At 39.4% G+C, this 18,472-nt stretch overlaps 2 protein-coding genes across 2 annotated transcripts; one reads left to right on the forward strand and one right to left on the reverse strand.

Moving 5' to 3' along the window:
* Positions 1 to 148: 148 nt before the first annotated feature.
* LOC146479041 (uncharacterized) lies at positions 149 to 6,224 on the forward strand. The gene is made up of 3 exons (XM_085111300.1): positions 149 to 917; positions 3,039 to 3,123; positions 3,790 to 6,224. The coding sequence occupies exons 1-3, from the start codon at positions 253 to 255 to the stop codon at positions 4,291 to 4,293; spliced, it is 1,254 nt and encodes a 417-aa protein (XP_084967426.1). The 5' UTR covers positions 149 to 252; the 3' UTR covers positions 4,294 to 6,224.
* A 372-nt stretch (positions 6,225 to 6,596) lies between these two features.
* Positions 6,597 to 18,295, reverse strand: LOC146479042 (inositol polyphosphate 5-phosphatase E-like). The gene is made up of 13 exons (XM_085111299.1): positions 16,932 to 18,295; positions 15,626 to 15,723; positions 14,400 to 14,524; positions 14,018 to 14,070; positions 13,578 to 13,644; positions 12,686 to 12,781; positions 12,166 to 12,296; positions 11,994 to 12,036; positions 11,073 to 11,188; positions 9,822 to 9,910; positions 9,025 to 9,072; positions 8,170 to 8,216; positions 6,597 to 7,711 (listed from the first exon to the last, which is right to left on the reverse strand). The coding sequence occupies exons 1-13, from the start codon at positions 18,171 to 18,173 to the stop codon at positions 7,647 to 7,649; spliced, it is 2,220 nt and encodes a 739-aa protein (XP_084967425.1). The 5' UTR covers positions 18,174 to 18,295; the 3' UTR covers positions 6,597 to 7,646.
* Between the last annotated feature and the right edge of the window lie 177 nt (positions 18,296 to 18,472).

Below are 18,472 nucleotides of genomic sequence, written 5' to 3' on the forward strand. Positions count from 1 at the left end.
AATGAAAAATCATAGATTTGATCAACTGATATGTAGTCTATTAAACATGTTTACATTGATTAGGTAGTTTAAATATTTAGTAATATTGAATGCGGTGAACATTCCTTATAACTTTATTACCATGGAGACAATACCATTATAATTAGTACAACAGCTCTTGATTTAGTAATTTCTCACAATAATTGACTATGGCAGCGTAGGTAATACCTAACTTAATTGTCCGAATCATTACGCTTTTATTGGAAAGTGGAAATGTCGTTTCCAACTTTAGATGATGAGAATTTTGAAGATGTAGACTGTTTTGTTTTGGCCCTAGAAGAATTCTCCCGAAGTGTGGAGGAATCCGTTGTATCAAGTATTGTTTTGGGTTCAAACGACCTCCTGTTAACTGGGTGGATTGTAGACCGAGCTTCACAAAACGAAAACAAACCGGTTTGTCGTCGATCCACACCTTCTAAAGACTTGAAAGAACAGAGATCAAGCACTCCTCGAAGGACTGTTTCGCGACAGTTTACAAGAAATCGCGATGATTTAGTAGAGTTCAAACATTATTTACACCCGGGCAAATACATTGAAGAATATCGGAACGAAAAGGCGATCAGACAAGAAAGTGCTTACAGGGAACTACTCCATAAGAATGACAAGCGAAGGGTATCAGACAGTTTCGTGGAACTGGGTAAAAACTGCGATCATACGGAAAATGTCGCATCGAGGCAGGGCCCTAGCGTTGTAAGCATGAAAGAAGTACAAACGGCCGAAGAGAACAACAATACGGATAAGCCGCTCTTTGTTGTTTCGTCAAAAGGATTCAGTAGGCCAGCTAATTTGCCTATGTCGGGACAATTTCACGGTAGAAAACTGCAGTGGAGGCCGACTGTTGGAAGCAGAAAGATAACTCACTCGAAAGGATCGGAATGGTAAGGAAATTTTTATTGACGTGCAATTGCGATTGACTTTGAAACCGACAAGTTAATTATCAACGCACAAATTAAAATGCAAACATTTGAAGTTTTAATTCACGCTAACACGGCCTCGACAATTAGACTAAAAGGGCTGAAAAACAATTATTGAATTGCCTAATTGGCTGTCCTAAAGAGCTGATTTGTCTTAAGGATGCAAAGGTGGGCACTATAACTTGAATTAAATTTTGAACGATTAAAAAAATGTAAAGCATTGCTTGTTTAATGATCGTGACGTAAACGGTCTAATAGTATAAATATTTCTGTTTTGTAAACAGGAATTGAAAGAGTAAGTGCTTAAATCACAGCTTCTAAAATCACGTAGGATGCTTATTGGGTGATAGCGGCTCTTATTAACAATTACCTGGGCGGTTTATTACAAAACGCTTATTAGAAAGAGGTACTTACTGAAAGGTGGATGCTAAATATAATCGTTACACTGTATTCTTCTATTTCTATCCCGCCTTCGACAATAATTTCGGTACTTTACATTAAGTCAGACTGAAAGCATACCATCCACTTATGTGTTTTGCTTTCTTTCTTTATTTCCTGGTTTCAATCTGTTCATGACATGAGCGCTCCATGATATGCTGAAGTCTCTAATCTCTGACCTCACTCTTCAGCTGAGCACTCCAAAAACGTTTGAAATGTCAGTAGCAACGCAAGCGAAGAACGTACAGGTGTAGAGTTCGGTTTAAGTAACAAAAGTGAATTTTCTCAATTTTTCCGTTTCTCAGAATTAGAGATCCGGTCCTTAATGAAACGAACCAGCAGACCTGACTCGCCTTTACGGCTTGTGAACGGAATCTCCTGTAAAGAAGCCTGGGTTGAATTTAAAATTGAGCGAACCTTTCGGTAACAGCCTGTTCCCCAGATAGGCGTTCACAGTGTTGGAAAAATTGATGAAAGTCGTAGTCTTTCTTAAAATCACTAAAAATACGAAGTTAAACATTTTTCATAAAATCCTACATCACAGTACGGTGCAAGACAGAGGTTCCCTTCTTCTTTCTGTTCGGCCGCCGGAACATGTGGCAGCCATGAAACCTCTGCCCTCAGTGTAACTTCATAGGATCTGACTTCATCAGATAGACAGCAGTCCAGAAATACTTTCCCACATGTTTGACAGTTGCTCGTTGTTTTACACGTTTTGGTTTTATGTGTTTTCTTGGTGGAATTTCAACTCAACAGACAAGCTTTTTAAAAAATCTTATGTAGCTATATTACTGGTGACAGAAATAATTATCTCCTGAGTAATTAAACAATATAATGGTGGACTGGAAATATTATATGTACAGACAAAAGTTGAAACCTCCCCTTTGTTTGTTTGTTGTCATTGTTATTGTTTCTTTCTTTCTACTTTTTAAAAAAAAAAAAAAAAAAAAAAAAAAGATATTGCCACGCAGAGCTTCAAGCTAAATTAAATGTTCGACTACTCGCTTATCCCTAATCAGTTATTAACAACTTTCCGTGTTTAAATTGAATTGTTATCCTTTTCTTCACCTGTGTACTCCTTTTTACTACCTTTCTTAGTAAAGGCGCAGCCAGTTACACTAGGCAATATTTCTTGCAACTTGTCTCCCAATTTTGTTGCGACAAAACTGAGTTGCACCAAACGTTGCCAATTGTAACATGCCATGAAATGAACCTATCTCGCAATTTTTTGTTGCCACAACAGCTGCGAAAAGTAGGAGTCGGTTCTACTTCCTGCAACGGTGACTGCAACAAAAACGTTGTGAGGCAAGTTCATTTTAGGGTATGTTACACCACGCAGCGTTTAGCTGCGTTTCGTACAACTTGTGTTTCAACGGGGAAACGAAATTGCGATACAAGCTGCCAGGTAAATTGCCAAGTGTAGTTTTGCGCAGTTTTAATTGTTCGAAAACTCTTTCGTTACGCATGCTTGTCGCCAGTGAAGCGATCTCAGTAAGATTAACTCCTTTTACTGTAATTAGTCAACCAGAATTTTTTTTCTGGAAAATTGTTAGATTAGGCACCCTAGATATATAAAGCTGGAGACAACATTGACACTGGACGAAACTTGCACTAGCTCAGAAAAGTAATTGTTTGTTTGTTTTTTAGGAGCCAAGCTCACAATGACGTAACCCTTGAGATATCCTCACAAGGGAATGGTGACGTCAGTCAGATGCTTCACTCCAGTAAACAGGTTTGCTTGTGACTCTGTAAATAGAGGAACATTAGTTGCGAGTACGAGTTAACCAGAGCGCCCTGAAGTTAACTGATTTTACGTAACGTAGAACGCGTGCTGAAAATTACAACTTGTTACGCGATGCAATCTTGTTCCTGGGGGCCTTACTTTTTAATAGTCTCACATGCACACGCAGTCGTTTTTTAGGGGAGGCCTATTACCCTCTTCCGTTGGAAGGAGCGTAATGACTTCCCTGAAAACAAAAAGGGGGTTAGTTTGTAAAGAAACTGTGGTGCTGCGTTGGTAAGGAATAGAAACGAATGTTTGGTTTTATTAACAGTGTTTATAAGGTAATTTTGCCACCGTAAAGAGATTCGAGTGCTGAAGGTTCGAGTGTTAGCCCTTCGTCGGAGCAGATCGATTCGCTCTGACGGGAAACGGCTAACCCCTCGAAACGTCAGCCATCGTATCTCTTTACCGTGGCCAAATTCCCTGAAAGGACTGCATGGGAAGCTATTCCCTGCGCTGCTGCGTGAGCAACAAATATGTTCCAAGGCTTTTAGTTTGCGACGTAGAAGTCATACGTTCTCGTTCTTGTACTCCTCAAGATCTAGGACCAGTTGGGGTGGGGGAAGGGGAGCTGTGTGCTGGTGATAATTTTGTAACTTTTCTTGTTTTTTTAAGAGAGAGGAATGCAACCCTTTACAAGAAAGAAGACCATCTGCGAACTTAGTTATTAAGCGGGCGGATTTAAATGCGTCGCCGTCAAGTTTACGAACCGAAAACAAAACCTTGTCGGCCGCTCCGCCCACTGGTTCCCTGGTTTCTCCGATAGAAAAGTGCGACGCGTGGGTAAAAAACCGAGACAACGAACTGGGAACTATTACCAGCAAAGGCAAGGAGCAATATAGTACAAAAGCGCGGACTTTTCGCGGACATAACACCTCGCACCTTTCTCCACCTCAGTTGGGTTTACGCGGGAATTCACTCTCCTCGCCTCATAAAGACACGGGCCAGTTTCGAACTTCAGAAAGTTCTTCAAACTTAGGTTCCCCTTCGAGCTCTTCTCCAATGGACTACTCCAAATACACAGACATGTTTAAAAACGTGCTGGAGTTTTACGGAACAAGACGGTTGAGACCGAAGTCACATTCAGCAGTGGAGCAACTGTTGTCCATGAAGATATGACTGAATAACTCTAAACATTAGCCTTAGCTCGGGACCTTAGCACTCTAGCTGTTTGGTGTTTCCCTTTTCGAGCGAGCGCGATGTACGCGATAATGTACTGGAAAGTGTTGATTGTTCAGGGTGACCCACTGGCGTGGTAATTGATTTTGCCCCCAAAATAATGAAAGAGGGGGAAGGGATCCCTTGGTCATTTGAATTGGTTGCAGTCTTTGAAATGTTCTTCTTCTCCCTCTTTCATCACTGGCCGTATTTATCTTGGGAAATGCGTTGCTTCGTTGTTCTAGATGCATTCATCATTGTCAAGGAAAATATGGAACAGCTTCAGATGAATCATTTGTCTACTTAAGGGTAAACAGGCGTCTATTTTATTCATCAGAACGTAACGGACAAACTAACCAACATTTTTATATAACCTCTTGCAAACTTTCATCTCCCTTTATCTCCGATAAAGGACATAAAGCAGTTTGTCACACACAGGTCTCTTTTAACTAGAGATCAGTTTAGTAAGCTCAAAGAACGAAGAACGCTTCTTATTTTGTGAGGTTGAGTGTTGAAGCCTTTTTGAAGGTTTTCATTCCCCGACGGATCCATTCGCTCCGCTGGTGGTGTTGTGCTTTCAGTGTCTTATTTGTCTAGTCCCAGTCTTACCAGCGTATCTTCACCGTCTGAGACGAATAGGCCATTTCCGAGTTGCTGTGGATCTCGTTATGAAAGCGAGGCTAAGTGCAAAGCTTTTCGTGTGAAAATAAATTTTGCTTTTGTTTGCATGTGAATGAAAACTAATTTCATAATAAAAACTTTGCACTTCGCCTCGTATCATAATGAGGTTCAAAGAAACTCGGAAACCCAGGTCTATTTTGGGTAATATTCGGTTGGCAGCGGTTCTCCCACCTACTTTTATAGCTACCCTCGTAGCTACACTAGACAGTTAACCACGAAAGATAGAAGTTGTAACGAGTTGACCCGGCCGTATTATGACTGAAAGAACTCTTAAATCGAATGAGAGAACCCAGGATTTCAAGTTATTGGAAACTTAAAATCCTATAAACGAGTCTACAACGGTACTCGTTTCTTCCGTTTTCCCTAACATGAATTGACATCTGATAATGTGTACAAAAAGAAAAAGAATAGTTTTATATAATTTTCAATAAAATTATATTAGTTAAATTAGTTTAATGAATATATTCGAACCTGTATAATTTATCAATAGAAAAAGCCAATAGGACGCGATTTAGTAATAATTTACCTAACGTGCAGAACAAGAGGTACTTTTATGCGTTTCACTGTTTTTATCCCCTCTGTAGATATGTATATTTTATTACATCCATAACAATATACTGTATAATTGTAAATTATCTTGCGAACCGCGCGGAATATCGCCTGATGCTCACGGCCCTGTCGGCTAAAATCGGGATATTCTGCAAGATTGAGCAGGATAATTGTTTTATTATTCAACAAATTGATTAGAAAGCAAAGTTTTATGGTAGAAAAGCTTGAGACGATCTTTATTTTGCCATTTTTTCCCCGACACACGAAATTACGTATATCGCAGGATATCTGTTGACTACGGACGACGAATATTCAGTGCACCTTGACCATATTTGGGCAGTGTTACAATGTGTTGAATGTAAGAGCTGATAGCCTACACACAAGGAGCCAATCAGAGGATTCGCTTGCTCACTTGTATTCCTGACCACATTTCGCTTTTAAAACAGAAACGTTCCTCAGGTTAAGCGAGGAAAGTCTTGTAATAGAACCAAAATATCACTATGTTGTAACATTCTTTGTCCAGTGTTTGTGACATATATTTCTGGGGGGAGATATGTTATCAGGAGATTTTTCATCGAGTAATTAAATAATTAATTTTTTTATATGTAAATAAAAATTGTAAAACAGTCTTCTCAAAAAATAAAGGTTTATGACTTCCAAAAGAGCAATAAAAACGGTAGGTGACGACTTAGTTTTAGAGGTAATTTGAAAAACTAAAATTTAGAGGTCCTTGCCTTAAAGTAGTACACTTGCCCACATGATCAGATACAATTTTTGTGGGTAGTACACTGTATAGTGCTCTACCCACTATGTCGTCAGGCATTTAAGAGTGAGTGAGTGTCCGTAAACAAACAGGTCTAACAGCGCGTGCACAGCTTACCCACGTGTACGCAATGCGTACCTAGTTTTTGTAACCTCTCATCATTTCACAAATACTACAACAATGAAAAACCCTTTCGAGCCTCCGAAAACAAACTAGATCATGGGAAAGAAAAGGAACACTTCTCTCCAATGCAACACACAGGATAACTTCATCTTTTATTGCTTTTCATTCATTTATTATATTCTTGATTCATGTGCAGAGCACGGTTCTTCGTTATCTACCCAATGGATAAATTGATTAATTAGAATCCGTTGGATAGCGACCTGGGCCTCGGTTCTTGTATTTTTATTTCATTTTTTTTTTTTGGACAGTTAACCTGCTTGTCGAAACGCATGCTTACCGTTACACAGCAACAACTTTTTTCAAGAGAATATAAATATTTCTTCTTTACGTTAAATAGAGAAAAATGTCTATAGTTTAATTGCATCTGATTCAAAGGTAACTAAACTGTAAACATGCGATGAACGCAACAATACAGAGATTTATGATTGCGTGTACGGCAAAGGGCAGAAATGACCAAGCGACCATGTTTACTCTATATTTGCCGCTCGCGGTTTTCAGTTTCTCAGTACAATTGAGTAGTTTTGCGTTAGCATGAAAGGCCAGAATTATTTTGCATTATTCTCAACTATGTACTCATTTTTCAGTTCAAGAAAACATAAACGTGAATCTCACGTTTTCCGTAAACGCGATTCTAACTCTCTGTAAATATCAAACTGCTTTGATGCAAATTTAAATACGACTTGACTTTGACCACAAAAGTATTGATAGAATTCACTTGTAAAGCTCTAAAAGACTTCCAAACTTATTGTTGGCTTGTACTTTGCTTATTCTTCTTAAAATTACTGAAGAAAACTATTTACATTTAAAACTGAAAGGATTTTTCCTTCAACGTATACAATGAACGAGCCGGTAATTAATATTAACAATACTTATTTTTACAAGTATAAACAAGTTATTTTCATGTTATTTTCACAAGAGTAAACACAAATTTGGAAATTCAAAAACGCAGTAGGACGGATAAGAATAACAGTGTATAGTGATACGCGTGGTCACGGAAGAACACTTTACAATGTTGCACAGTGATAATAATATTCTATTTAGTAGACAAGTGAAACACGGACCACGGATGCCATAGATGTACCATCCGGGTCTTGCTTGTCACAGCTATGTCCCGGATGTGGTTCCCAGTTGACAGCTGTCACAGGATAACACACACAGCACTCTCTCCGTCACTCCTGGGTCCAGCAGCTCGCCTTCGGTTCGCTGTTAAAAACACAACAACATCAGACTTGTGGTCTCTAAGACGAATTTGCAAGTTTATGGCGAAAGTTTGGGGATGCGTCCTAACAAAACGCTTCTAGCTGTTTTCGAATGGTTGATAATGCATCATGCATCAGTCAATTCCAACAGTGCCCCCCAGTCGCCCCACGGCCGGGACAAACTAGTTGTTCAAATGCCCCCGGGTAGTACCTCGAAAATGTTTTATTTTCTTCATTTCTCGTCATACTTTCAATTCCAGACTCTGTGCGAACCTTACTAAGACAATATACACTATTTTACAAGAAGATAAAAAACTTGCGGCATTTATATCTGCATCAAGTATAAAGGAACAAGTTGTCATTTTACAAGATATTTTCCTTCAAAAAATATTATTGGGTAATAACGTCTTTCATGCATGCTGTTACTTATCCAAAAGGAATGTAGTAACACTAAGTTCATACCTTCCACATACACATCTCGGATGTACTGGCCACCGGTCAGAGGAATACTAACGAGTGAAAGTAAAGTACTTGTTAGAGTAGAAGAAGACCTTCAAGGAACTTATCAATCAGTATTACAAGGCAGACATAAGCCCCGTCTAAACGCACACGTTTCCGTTTTATGTAAAGTTAAGTTTTTCCGTTTTCCAACATGTTGGTAATTTATTGTAATTTTTTTCCATTATGTTATCGTGCTCGTCTTTAGGTCATTGTAACTGCGTGTTTTGTTGTTTACGCGCTTTCGTGTGGTCAGCGTAAATTTTCTATTTTTGTAAGCGCTGACGTCAAAGTATCGGACCCACCTTCTCCACAGGCCCTTCCCATTTAAATGAGCCCAAGGCACCATGGGAACGAGAAAAACGGCGGGCGAAGCTTTCTCCTTCCCACCTTCCTTTGCGCGTAATTTGCACAACGAGAGAAAGATCTGGGTACGAGGCAGGCATGAGACCCAGTCAGCGAAAGGGAAGAAATATCCAATATGGCGGACGATCTACGCATGCCTCATGTTGGTTTTGGTCTTTTTCCTTCAAGCTGTTATGTAACATTTGCTGATAGCAGGTCAAAAAGAGTGCTTTGCTTTCTAAGGATGCCAAAACACAAGTTACTTTGAAAGATTTCCTGTTATTTTCACTCGGTAAAAATTGACAAAAGCAAACACTGCTATCAAGATAACAACCCAATACATTTCGTTTTGATGTCAAACTACGGTATTTCATCCATCCACAATCAAAAAAGTTAGAACCCCACATCACACGAATTTTTGGTCTCAGGGTTTTTCTGCCGTGTGCTGGTTGCAGAGAGCATAGGGATACCTACTTTTCTCCACAAGGTTTGAGCTTGACTTGATATATGCCAAATACAGGTCTGAAAAAAAGGGAAAATGAGGGCCAGTTAACAAAAACGCATACAGCCTACTGTCAGCTCCAAAGTGTGTGCGCCGCGTGGCACCAGTGAAACGAGATAGAAACTAAATTTGAATGTATGTAGAAAAGCTGAAGTTTGACATGCCTGGAAAGAAATCTTTTGTAGGATTTTTGTATGAAAAACTCCTCGTTTTTGCATCCTTAATTTCTCCTTCAAAATCAGTTTGTTTGAGAAGTTTAATATATCAAACACTCGTCACAGTGTTTCATCAAAAACCTCGAAGTTCGTCAAAAATACTCCGCTACGCGTCGTATTTTCAACTCCCTTCTCGGTGTTTGATATGTGATGAAACACTGTGGGTCGGTTATTAAAAGACAGTTTAGACGGTGTTTAACAAAGCCACGTTCTAAGCCATTTTCAATTTTGCCAACAGTCATATCTAAACATTGTCTCCTGCTGACGATAACAAGAAGGCTTGCATCCCAGACTAGGAAACTATTTAACTACTTAAAATAAACCACTTATCAACAAATTTTGGGGTCCACTGATTGCCTTAAGCCGTGGCCTAAGTTAGACTCTGTTAAAATAACTGGCCCTGTGTCGCGTGTTTGATATATTACATACCGTACGTTTGATTATACAGAACTGTTCCGAGAAATCCCAACAGCATGTATGCGATGTTATTTTGTTACTGAGCTATTGAAAAGAGCAAACGACTCAAAACACGGTCAGATTTTTAAAATATTTACCTGTGATCTGATGTCTTTACAGAAACACAACTGCTGTAAATTACAGGTTGGATGTCGGATGGAACAGAGCTGCGGTAAAGGACACGATCCTAGAAAATAACCAAATATAACAGAATAATAGTTTTCACCGTTTTCATCGGGGTACTCATTACCGGATGATCTTTCCACTTTCGTAGGGTGCAATTATACGAAAAAAGTAACATCACTACGAATATGTGCGTTCAAAACTATGAAGAGAAGCCCAACATTTTCACGAGTCTGTTCTCTCCTTTATCACGTGGTTTTAACATTTTGATATGGGCCAGGTATCAAAAACCGTTGACACGGCTGGAAAGATCACCTTTTTAAAGGTGATCTTTAAGTGTTTAAAGTTTAAAGTTTTTAAAGGTGATCTTTAAGTGATCTTGAAGTGTTTTTAAACTTGGCCATTTTACTAATTTAAAACTTAGTAAAATGGCCAATTTTTGGGGGGGGTCTTGTGTTTTAAAATAGTACGATATAGTTTTGTTAAGTTTGAAAATTTTGCAGACGTTTGTATGGAAACGGCCGGGCAAGTTTTGCCCGTCTTCATACAAATGTCTACAAAAATTCCCCAATTTACGGAACTATATCTCCTCTATTTTAAACTGAGATAAGACGTCCAAACTTGATCTTTTGCTATTTTTAAGGTGGGCTTTCCAGCATTGTCAATGATGTTTCATTATCTACCCTAAATCAAATTCTAAATTACCGTGACAGAGGTCTATGGGCTGTACATCTTGTGCATTTATCAGTATCCCCGCCTTGGAAACTGTGTAAGAAACATTCGTACTATTTCACGCGAAAATTCAGCCCTTGGGACCAGTTGTGTGTGTTTCTCTTAACAGAAAACCGCTATGAACTGTTTTTGCAACCAGTTCTACAAGTGGTAAAAACTCAAAAGTGGCCGATGTCATTCTTTTCATCCAAATCTCTCCTACAAAAGCGATAAGCTTACTACTGAGAAACAAAAGTAGATGGCCCATAAATTCGCAAAATGGCTGCGCAGTTGACCACGTTTGGATCATCTTCTCCATTGTCTGTCTGTGTTCTGGCCTGATTAATTTCCCGTGGAGAGCACACAAAAGTCCCAAATGCGTCGCAGCATTCCGGGCGATGGCGGACGTCCTATCTGCACCTACACAACGTTAGCATTGTCAAATAAAGAATACGGTAGTTTGTGAATTCCGCTTCCCAGATAATTCACAGACTAACAGAAACACAGCCACTCACCGTCCAGGAAGGCACCCTGTTCTTTGATGATGAATCATAGTTGTCGCTCTGTATATCATGCTTGTAACTTGGCAAGAATCGAATCGGCGGCTCGATGAACCCAAGAAAAACTTTACCTGTTGTAAAATAACATACGGAAGTACATAACGGTTCTTGATTTCATGCTACCACGCTGCAGAGAAACGGTTGTAACAAAGTTTTGAAAAACGCCGAATTTAAATTTCATGTCTTGCTTCATCTAGGGCAAAATTGCATGTGCGCGGATTGTTCGCTTTTAGTGATTGGCTGAGATGTTAAGTTTAACAGACTACTAACCTAAAACACTGCTTTAGGTTGACCCATACTGAATTCAATAACGTAACATTTATTAATGCTGGAATGATGACTAGCCTAAGTGACACACTCTTGGAAGGGGAGGGCGGGGGTGGAAGGAAACCGATTGCGTACGCAGAGCGAGATGAGCGCCGAGGAGAAGGAAAATGGCTTGCCATCCCTCCTCATCCCTTCCCGTTCTGTTCTTAGACTACAAGCAATCCCTTATTTTTCTCAGGGACAGTAAAGGAAGCGAATCATGCGAGTACACGCGAAAATTGCCCGCCGCGAGGAGTGTCGCGTCTCCACGCGAGTGGAAATTTTCACGCACGCTTGTGTGGTTCCGGATGACTTTACTGTCCCTAAGAAAAATAAGTTACTCTCCGCCTTTCCAGTGCTAGCCTGATTCTCAGACGGTTTAGGTCGAGAGTGTGTGGCCGCGAGCGACCTGGACCGTCTAAGCTCAATATTCCAGCGCCTGCCGTACAGGCTATGATGACACAGTTGTTCTAAATTTATACTATGTAGTGTCTCAATTCATCAAGTAAGGTGAAGATACTAATAAAACGACAATAAAATCTATACCATCACATTTATTTCAAGACGTACCTTGTTTCATGAGATCTTGCAATTGATCCTTTGCCAACAGTTCCTGTAAAGAAATTCAACAATTAGATTACTTTTTACCAGAGATTCTTTCAAACGTCACCATCACTTCAAAGGTTAAAGATAGAAACTTCAATAATTTCTACAAATCATTGATAACGAAACTCATACTAACTGTATACTCAGGATTAGGCTGGTCTTTATATTTCTCAAGCATTCCGTCCACTTCTGATCTCTCGAGAGCCACTCTAAAGTTGAAGTCTCCCAACCAAAACACCCGGTCGAAATTTTCTGTCAAATCTGATTCTGAAACAAAGCATACAGTATAAAATATAAAATCAAAATATTTAATGTGAATAAGGGAGAAACGAAGACTCAGATGAGATTTGAACCCACGACCCTCCGTGATCTAGTCGGATGCTCTAACCACTCAGCTACTGGAGACTCTATGCTCAATATGTGCTAGATGCCTTAATGTGACAGCGCGATGCTGTTAGTGAGTTCATGAGTCAGTACGTTACTGTGTAGCCGCGCGATGCGGTTCCAGTTGATACCCACAATTTGACCCTTGCTCACCATAGAGTCTCCAGTAGCTCAGTGGTTAGAGCATCCGACTAGATCACGGAGGGTCGTGGGTTCAAATCAAAATAGCTTCTACAAATGAGAGAATGAGTACCATGCCAAGCTGCACTAACCATTATTTGTGTCGCCCTGTTTCTCAGGTGATAATGACAAAGACTTGCAGATTGTCTTGTAATCATTCACACGATCCATAGCTTTACCTTCATCAGCTGTAAAGTGAAAGACAACATTCACATTCTCATGTTTGGACCTCAACCAGTTTTCTTTCAACAAAGCATGATGCCGTGAGACATTATTAAGACCAACTTTACATAATTGAAGGGCTGTAGTCCAGACCCCCCCCTCCTTAAAGGGGCAGTGTCACCTATCTTTAGCATCACTATGAATAGCCAAAAAACACATTTGTTTCAATGGAACTGTTAAAAAAAGTATTGGTTGAGGATTGTTAACAATAACGCTACTAGTACATAGAAACTACTATTAATTATGTTTGGCTGCAGATGGTTAGGATGAAAGTGGATTGCAACTTTTCAAGTTCTTCCTGTGTATTTCAGAGAGGTCGCTAAAAGTTGATTAAATGGTATGTTCTTCCTACAAGAAAAAACTTTTAAAATATTTTCTTCTCGATGTTGTAAGAACAATTTCATGTTACAAAACAGGTTCTTTGTCACACATTCGAGCAGTTTTGAGCAAAATACAGCAAAATCATTGTGACAGTGCCCCTTTGAAGTAGGGTACTAAGTGCTTATGATTTAGTTGTTGAAAAGTGTTAGGAGCATTTCAAGGACCTACTGGAAATCAACTCCCTGTTGAAGATCTGGGAGCATAACCAACCTAAAAGCATTTAGATCATGTTTTGCTGTTTTAGTTCAGATTCACCAGAGTTTTGCATGTGGCCTTGAATTCTCTCAGGAAGCGTTACTCCAATGTCTTATCCACTGTTTTGCGCTTTGTGTGTTATAAAAACCTATGATTATGAGTAAGATTTCCGTTTTTTAAACTTACAAGTAAAGTGTGAATCAATGAAGAGGAATGAGGTTCCAAATATACTGAAGGAAACAGCCAATGCTCCCTAGGAGAAAACAAATATAGCATGTTGCTTAAACACACTTAGAAGTCTGCTATCTCAAACATTAAGCCTGGGAAGAGAAAATCGTGTCAATTAATTAGTGCAGAAAATCTTGCTATCACTTAATGTGCTTTTCAATAACATGTCTGATGGAGAAGTCTGAACTTCAAAACTGAACTAATACACCAATCAATTTGAACCTTCGACATTCCCCAAACCTCAGCATACCTCAGGCATTTGACCATATTTTGTGCCAGGGTGAATAGGGCACTTGATGCAAAAGGCCTTCCAGAGGGTGAAGGATTTGGGAATGGGAAAACTAAGTGCAGCACAGCAATACCAAGACAAAATAAACAGAAATTCTCTTAAACTGTACCTTAGTTTTAATCATATGTCCCACTCTGGTTGAAACACTGTCTTCAGACACAGCTGTGTGATGAAAATTGAATAATTAGGGTCAAAATAATGGAATTAGAGTCTCTTTGCATAACAATGCTATGATTCCTACTTTCTCACCTGGGGGGGGGGGGGGGGGATTTCCTATAATGGACTATACGAGGAGGCTCTGCCCAAGGGGGGTACCTTTTACAGGCTGAAGGTATATAAAAGGGTAGCGGGTTAGGATTTGACCTCAGGCAGACCCCCCTGCATAAAACTTTGTTGAGACACCCCCTCCCCCAACACCGCACTACTGTTAACAAGTGCATCTTGAAAGACAAAAAAATGCAAAGATAATAGTTTGCTTTGTCAAACTTTACCAGAACAAAACCAAACAAGTTCCCTCCTAATAAACACAGCCAAGTGCAGCAGTCCATATGAGCAGGAATACATCAGTACATGAGATGGACCAAGAGTCTCTTGCAGACGGATCTCCCACTCTTTTCTGGAACAAACATATTATGATTATGATTATTAGACAAGTGGCTATTAAGGCTGGAGGCAAAGATTGTCAAAAAATTGTTGTGTTGTTATTATTAGTATGTACTGCTTATCAATGTAGTATTGTGTAGTTCCAGAAAATAGTCCTACCTTGCCCACAGATGGGATTTTCTTTAATACTCCCCTACCCCTTTGAAAATTCCAACACAGCTTCATACTTCCTTTACATTTTTGGCCTTTGAGGTCTCCCCTCACCACTCCCCCGGGCTGGAATTTCTTATCCCTTCTGCGTAGGCGGGGGGGGGGGGGGGGGGGTATGGATCATTTCTGGAACTAAACATTATTTAGACTAATATTGATATACTGATGCCAGTGACCTGGGAACTGCTAGATGTACCATTGCCAAATTAGTATACACTATTAAGGTAATTATAAAAAAGTTATTGAAATGTGCAATATCCAACAACAGTCTATTCAGTTTTGAACAGGTAGAAGTATGTACTCGACACGGTGCTGACCATGTTGTAAAAAGTTCCGGCATTTTGGGACCACTGTCCATTCATCAGTGAAATGAGCTGCTAAAAGAAGTGCACATGATGCCCTCCACATGACATCTTTTCGTTGTGTTACAGAAGCCTGCTTTTTTTAATAACAACACATGCACTTTGTTAAATGGCTCATTTCACTGATGAAGAGACAGTAGTCCTGAAACATCAATTCTCAACTTTTTACAACATTTTCAGCACCTGACACTGTCTTAACCAAAGAGTCTATTCATGTGTATTCAAGGACTTATTCAGTGAGTCACTTCAGGTTTCTTTAACATTAATAAATGTTATTGTTTAATGTTTTATTGTTAAATGTCAAATTGCCAAATGTAGTATTTTCACAATGACTGCTGTAAATACCCACAGATTTTTTTAAAGTTGTATTAGATGAACACTACCAGTTAAAACAGAAAAAGAGAAAGGATTAAGCATTAAACAAAAATGGCCAGGTATGAATGGGACACAAGACTCAGTTGTTAAGCCCCTGATAAATTTATTACATTTACATCAGATTAAATTTAAATGCTGCTATGATAACAGTGTTAACACAGATGCACCTTGATGATGTGCTTTCCTGCAAGCCAATAACATAAAGATCTTGTAAGAAGTCAGTAGAATCTGGAATCAAGAAGTCATCCAAGAAGAAAGGAACTTCCTGTCAAGAAAAGGAACATATTTATTTAATTAACTCATAATTAACTCTTTCCTGTCACAACATTATTGTTTATTCTCATTATTCTGGCATGATAATAAAAAGAAAAGAATGTCAGCCTTTTGATCGGAGGGTCAGTAGTTCAAGACCCAGTCAGGCTCTGCTCTCTATCTTGATAAGTCACTTTCTTGGAAGCTCAGCTGGTGAGCTAATGACAATTACACAAGCAAAACTGACTGAAACAAGTTTAACGAGGGGAAAACTGTGGAGAGGAAGAAGAAGAAGGTTCTGCCTGCCATTCTCCCCAGTGAAAATTTACTTTAATTCTCGAATGTCTTTAAGGGCCAGTCACCAAGCAAATTGATCCGCTACGAACATAATTTTCCCTACTTGTAGCTGCTTTGAGCATGACTCTTGCTTGAAACAAGACTTTTGCTCCTAACATAATTTGAATGACAGCCAATGAAAATCAAAATCTTTTTTCAAAGCTAGATACACACCAGGGCCAGGTTGCTCAAAGCCCGATTAAGCTAATCCTGGGTTAATGTGAACTTTGATTCGAGTTTTTTTACTAACCTATATGAATTATTCTTCCAAAAGTTTTTGTCCCTCAGTTTTGCCTTAAACTTTTCTTTACCATTAGCTTAAAAACATTCTTAATGAGCGAGATGAAAACCTCGGTTAACTTTTAATCATGGATTAGCGTTAATCGGCTTTCAAACAACTGGTCCCAGGTGATTTTATATGCAGATTACAGTGATCAGTGAAAATCACCAAGTGAACCTACCACAGTGGAACCCGGATTTTACGATCGCTGATCTAACAATATTCCCGATTTAACGATCAACATTCTGTGTCCTGGCAAAAGTTATTTATAAATCCGGAGTTTGTTTAAACGATATCCCAATTTAACGATACCATTTTGCTGTCCCCTTGCCATATTGTAAAATCAAGGTTCCACTGTACTATGAGGATTTTTGTCCCTTGCCATGATTGGCATATAAAATTGTCAATATCCATTTACCTAGTGTTGTCATTAACCCCTAGTGTGCTTGCTCCTGTAATTTTATGTGCTCGTCAACAACTAATTGAACCTACCACACTGCACGATTTTATCACAAGTTTTCAAAATGGAAGATACTAATGAAGTGGAGTGCAAAATTGCCACCATCGACATATAAAATCATCCATGCTACATCAGTATAGGTTACCTTTTCCTCATGCATATTCCATGTAGCAACAAACACTCCAATTTGGTGATCTGGGAAATAGCGTTCCATTTCCTCCTTCAAAAAGTTGCCACTTCTTGTCCGTGCTCTCCGCGCAGGCACGCGTGGAAGCAGGGACAGGGTGGAGATATTTGACGCTTGTCCTGTTGACATCATAGACAAATCTGTATCTGATGCATACCTTTCATCATTAGTAGCTACTTTCTCTAATGCTTTGCTAAGGTTCCGCAAATCAGATGCTGAGTTATTGCAATCTCGGTTGTGTTCATTTGGGCGTATACTCTCGTACACACCAGAGGAGTTTGCTGCAAGAGTTCTATCATTTTCCGGACTAGGAAGAGCAGGGAGAGTAGAGTTGGGGTCTCTTTGCATGGCTTTGCCATGACTCTTACTTTCTGATGCATCACTGTTGCTCATTGAATTTTCTTCGCTGTCACTTACACTTGTCAAACTGTCATTGGAAGAGGACAGAGTGACTTCATCTTCAGATGGCATTTTATTTTTCAATAAAACTAATTGCTCAGTGTTAGGTTTAGCAACTGTTGTTTCTTTGTGTACAGAGACGTCTTCTGAAATATCATTTTGCTCCTGTGTAACTTTCATCGGATGAACAACATTCTTTTTCACTATCTTCTTACCAGATTCTTCATTTCTCGCACTACTTTGGTAGGATTTGAAGCTGTTGACGAGTTCTCTATCGGAACCGATATCTTTAAGAGGTTCTACACCTCTAAGATTTCGATTATTTCGATTCTTGTTACGAGGACTACCTAAAGATTCACTGGAACCCATACTGTCCAAACTACCCGTGCTTCCGCTACGCTTTAAAGGCAGCGGATCTAGCATCACATTGAAAGCGTGTTTGTGGATTCTCCTTTCGTCCTCCGAACCAGATGGAGAGTTCCATGGAGATTCATGGCGAGATCTTTTGACGCCTTTCGAATTCAACAACGCTTGTTTTTGAGGGGTTGTGTCGACGGCGCTTAAACGTGGGGAAGACGGCGGATGAGGCACAAATCTAACTGTTTGAGGATCTCCTTCCTTTACTATAAACGATGCATCATTACGACTCCCAGATGAATTGCTTGACGGTGAACCAATCTTTTTTTCCGGTGACTCTAATTGCCTGTGTTGTAAAAGCTTCGCCGGTCTGTTAAAGGACTGCCTCATTGCGGGCGTTTGAAGATTGTGGCTGGAAAACGAATAATTTCCACCATCAGCCATAGTGATTCATTACCGAATTCATCCTGTAAACCTCCTTAAGAACAAACTCTTAAAACAGAAGGAAAAAAACTCGGAGATTATGAAATAACAAAAATCTGTTTTCCATCCGCCATATTGTTTTCGCTATGGTGATCAAGATCAACCAATAAAGCAAGGGAGGGGTAGGTAGGGATAGGACAATTTTGAATACTAGTTTTCTATTCTTATTATTTTAGCAACTTTTTGTGTCATCCTTGAGTATAAACATAAATAGAGTGTTAATTATCGAAAGTTGACTTAAATATCTAACAAGAAACAGA

Source organism: Pavona decussata, unplaced genomic scaffold (assembly GCF_977016875.1).
Source record: "Pavona decussata unplaced genomic scaffold, jaPavDecu1.1 SCAFFOLD_61, whole genome shotgun sequence".
Taxonomy (NCBI): domain Eukaryota; kingdom Metazoa; phylum Cnidaria; class Anthozoa; order Scleractinia; family Agariciidae; genus Pavona; species Pavona decussata.

Coding starts and splice junctions, on each gene's coding strand:
- LOC146479042 (XM_085111299.1), bottom strand. CDS start 18,173: ATGGCTGATGGTGGAAATTATTCGTTTTCCAGCCACAATCTTCAAACG. Junction 14,071..14,399: donor ACTTGTTTGGTTTTGTTCTG/GTAAAGTTTGAC, acceptor TTCATCACACAG/CTGTGTCTGAAGACAGTGTT. Junction 12,782..13,577: donor CATTGATTCACACTTTACTT/GTAAGTTTAAAA, acceptor TTCACTTTACAG/CTGATGAAGGTAAAGCTATG.
- LOC146479041 (XM_085111300.1), top strand. CDS start 253: ATGTCGTTTCCAACTTTAGATGATGAGAATTTTGAAGATGTAGACTGT. Junction 918..3,038: donor CACTCGAAAGGATCGGAATG/GTAAGGAAATTT, acceptor TTTGTTTTTTAG/GAGCCAAGCTCACAATGACG. Junction 3,124..3,789: donor TGCTTCACTCCAGTAAACAG/GTTTGCTTGTGA, acceptor TGTTTTTTTAAG/AGAGAGGAATGCAACCCTTT.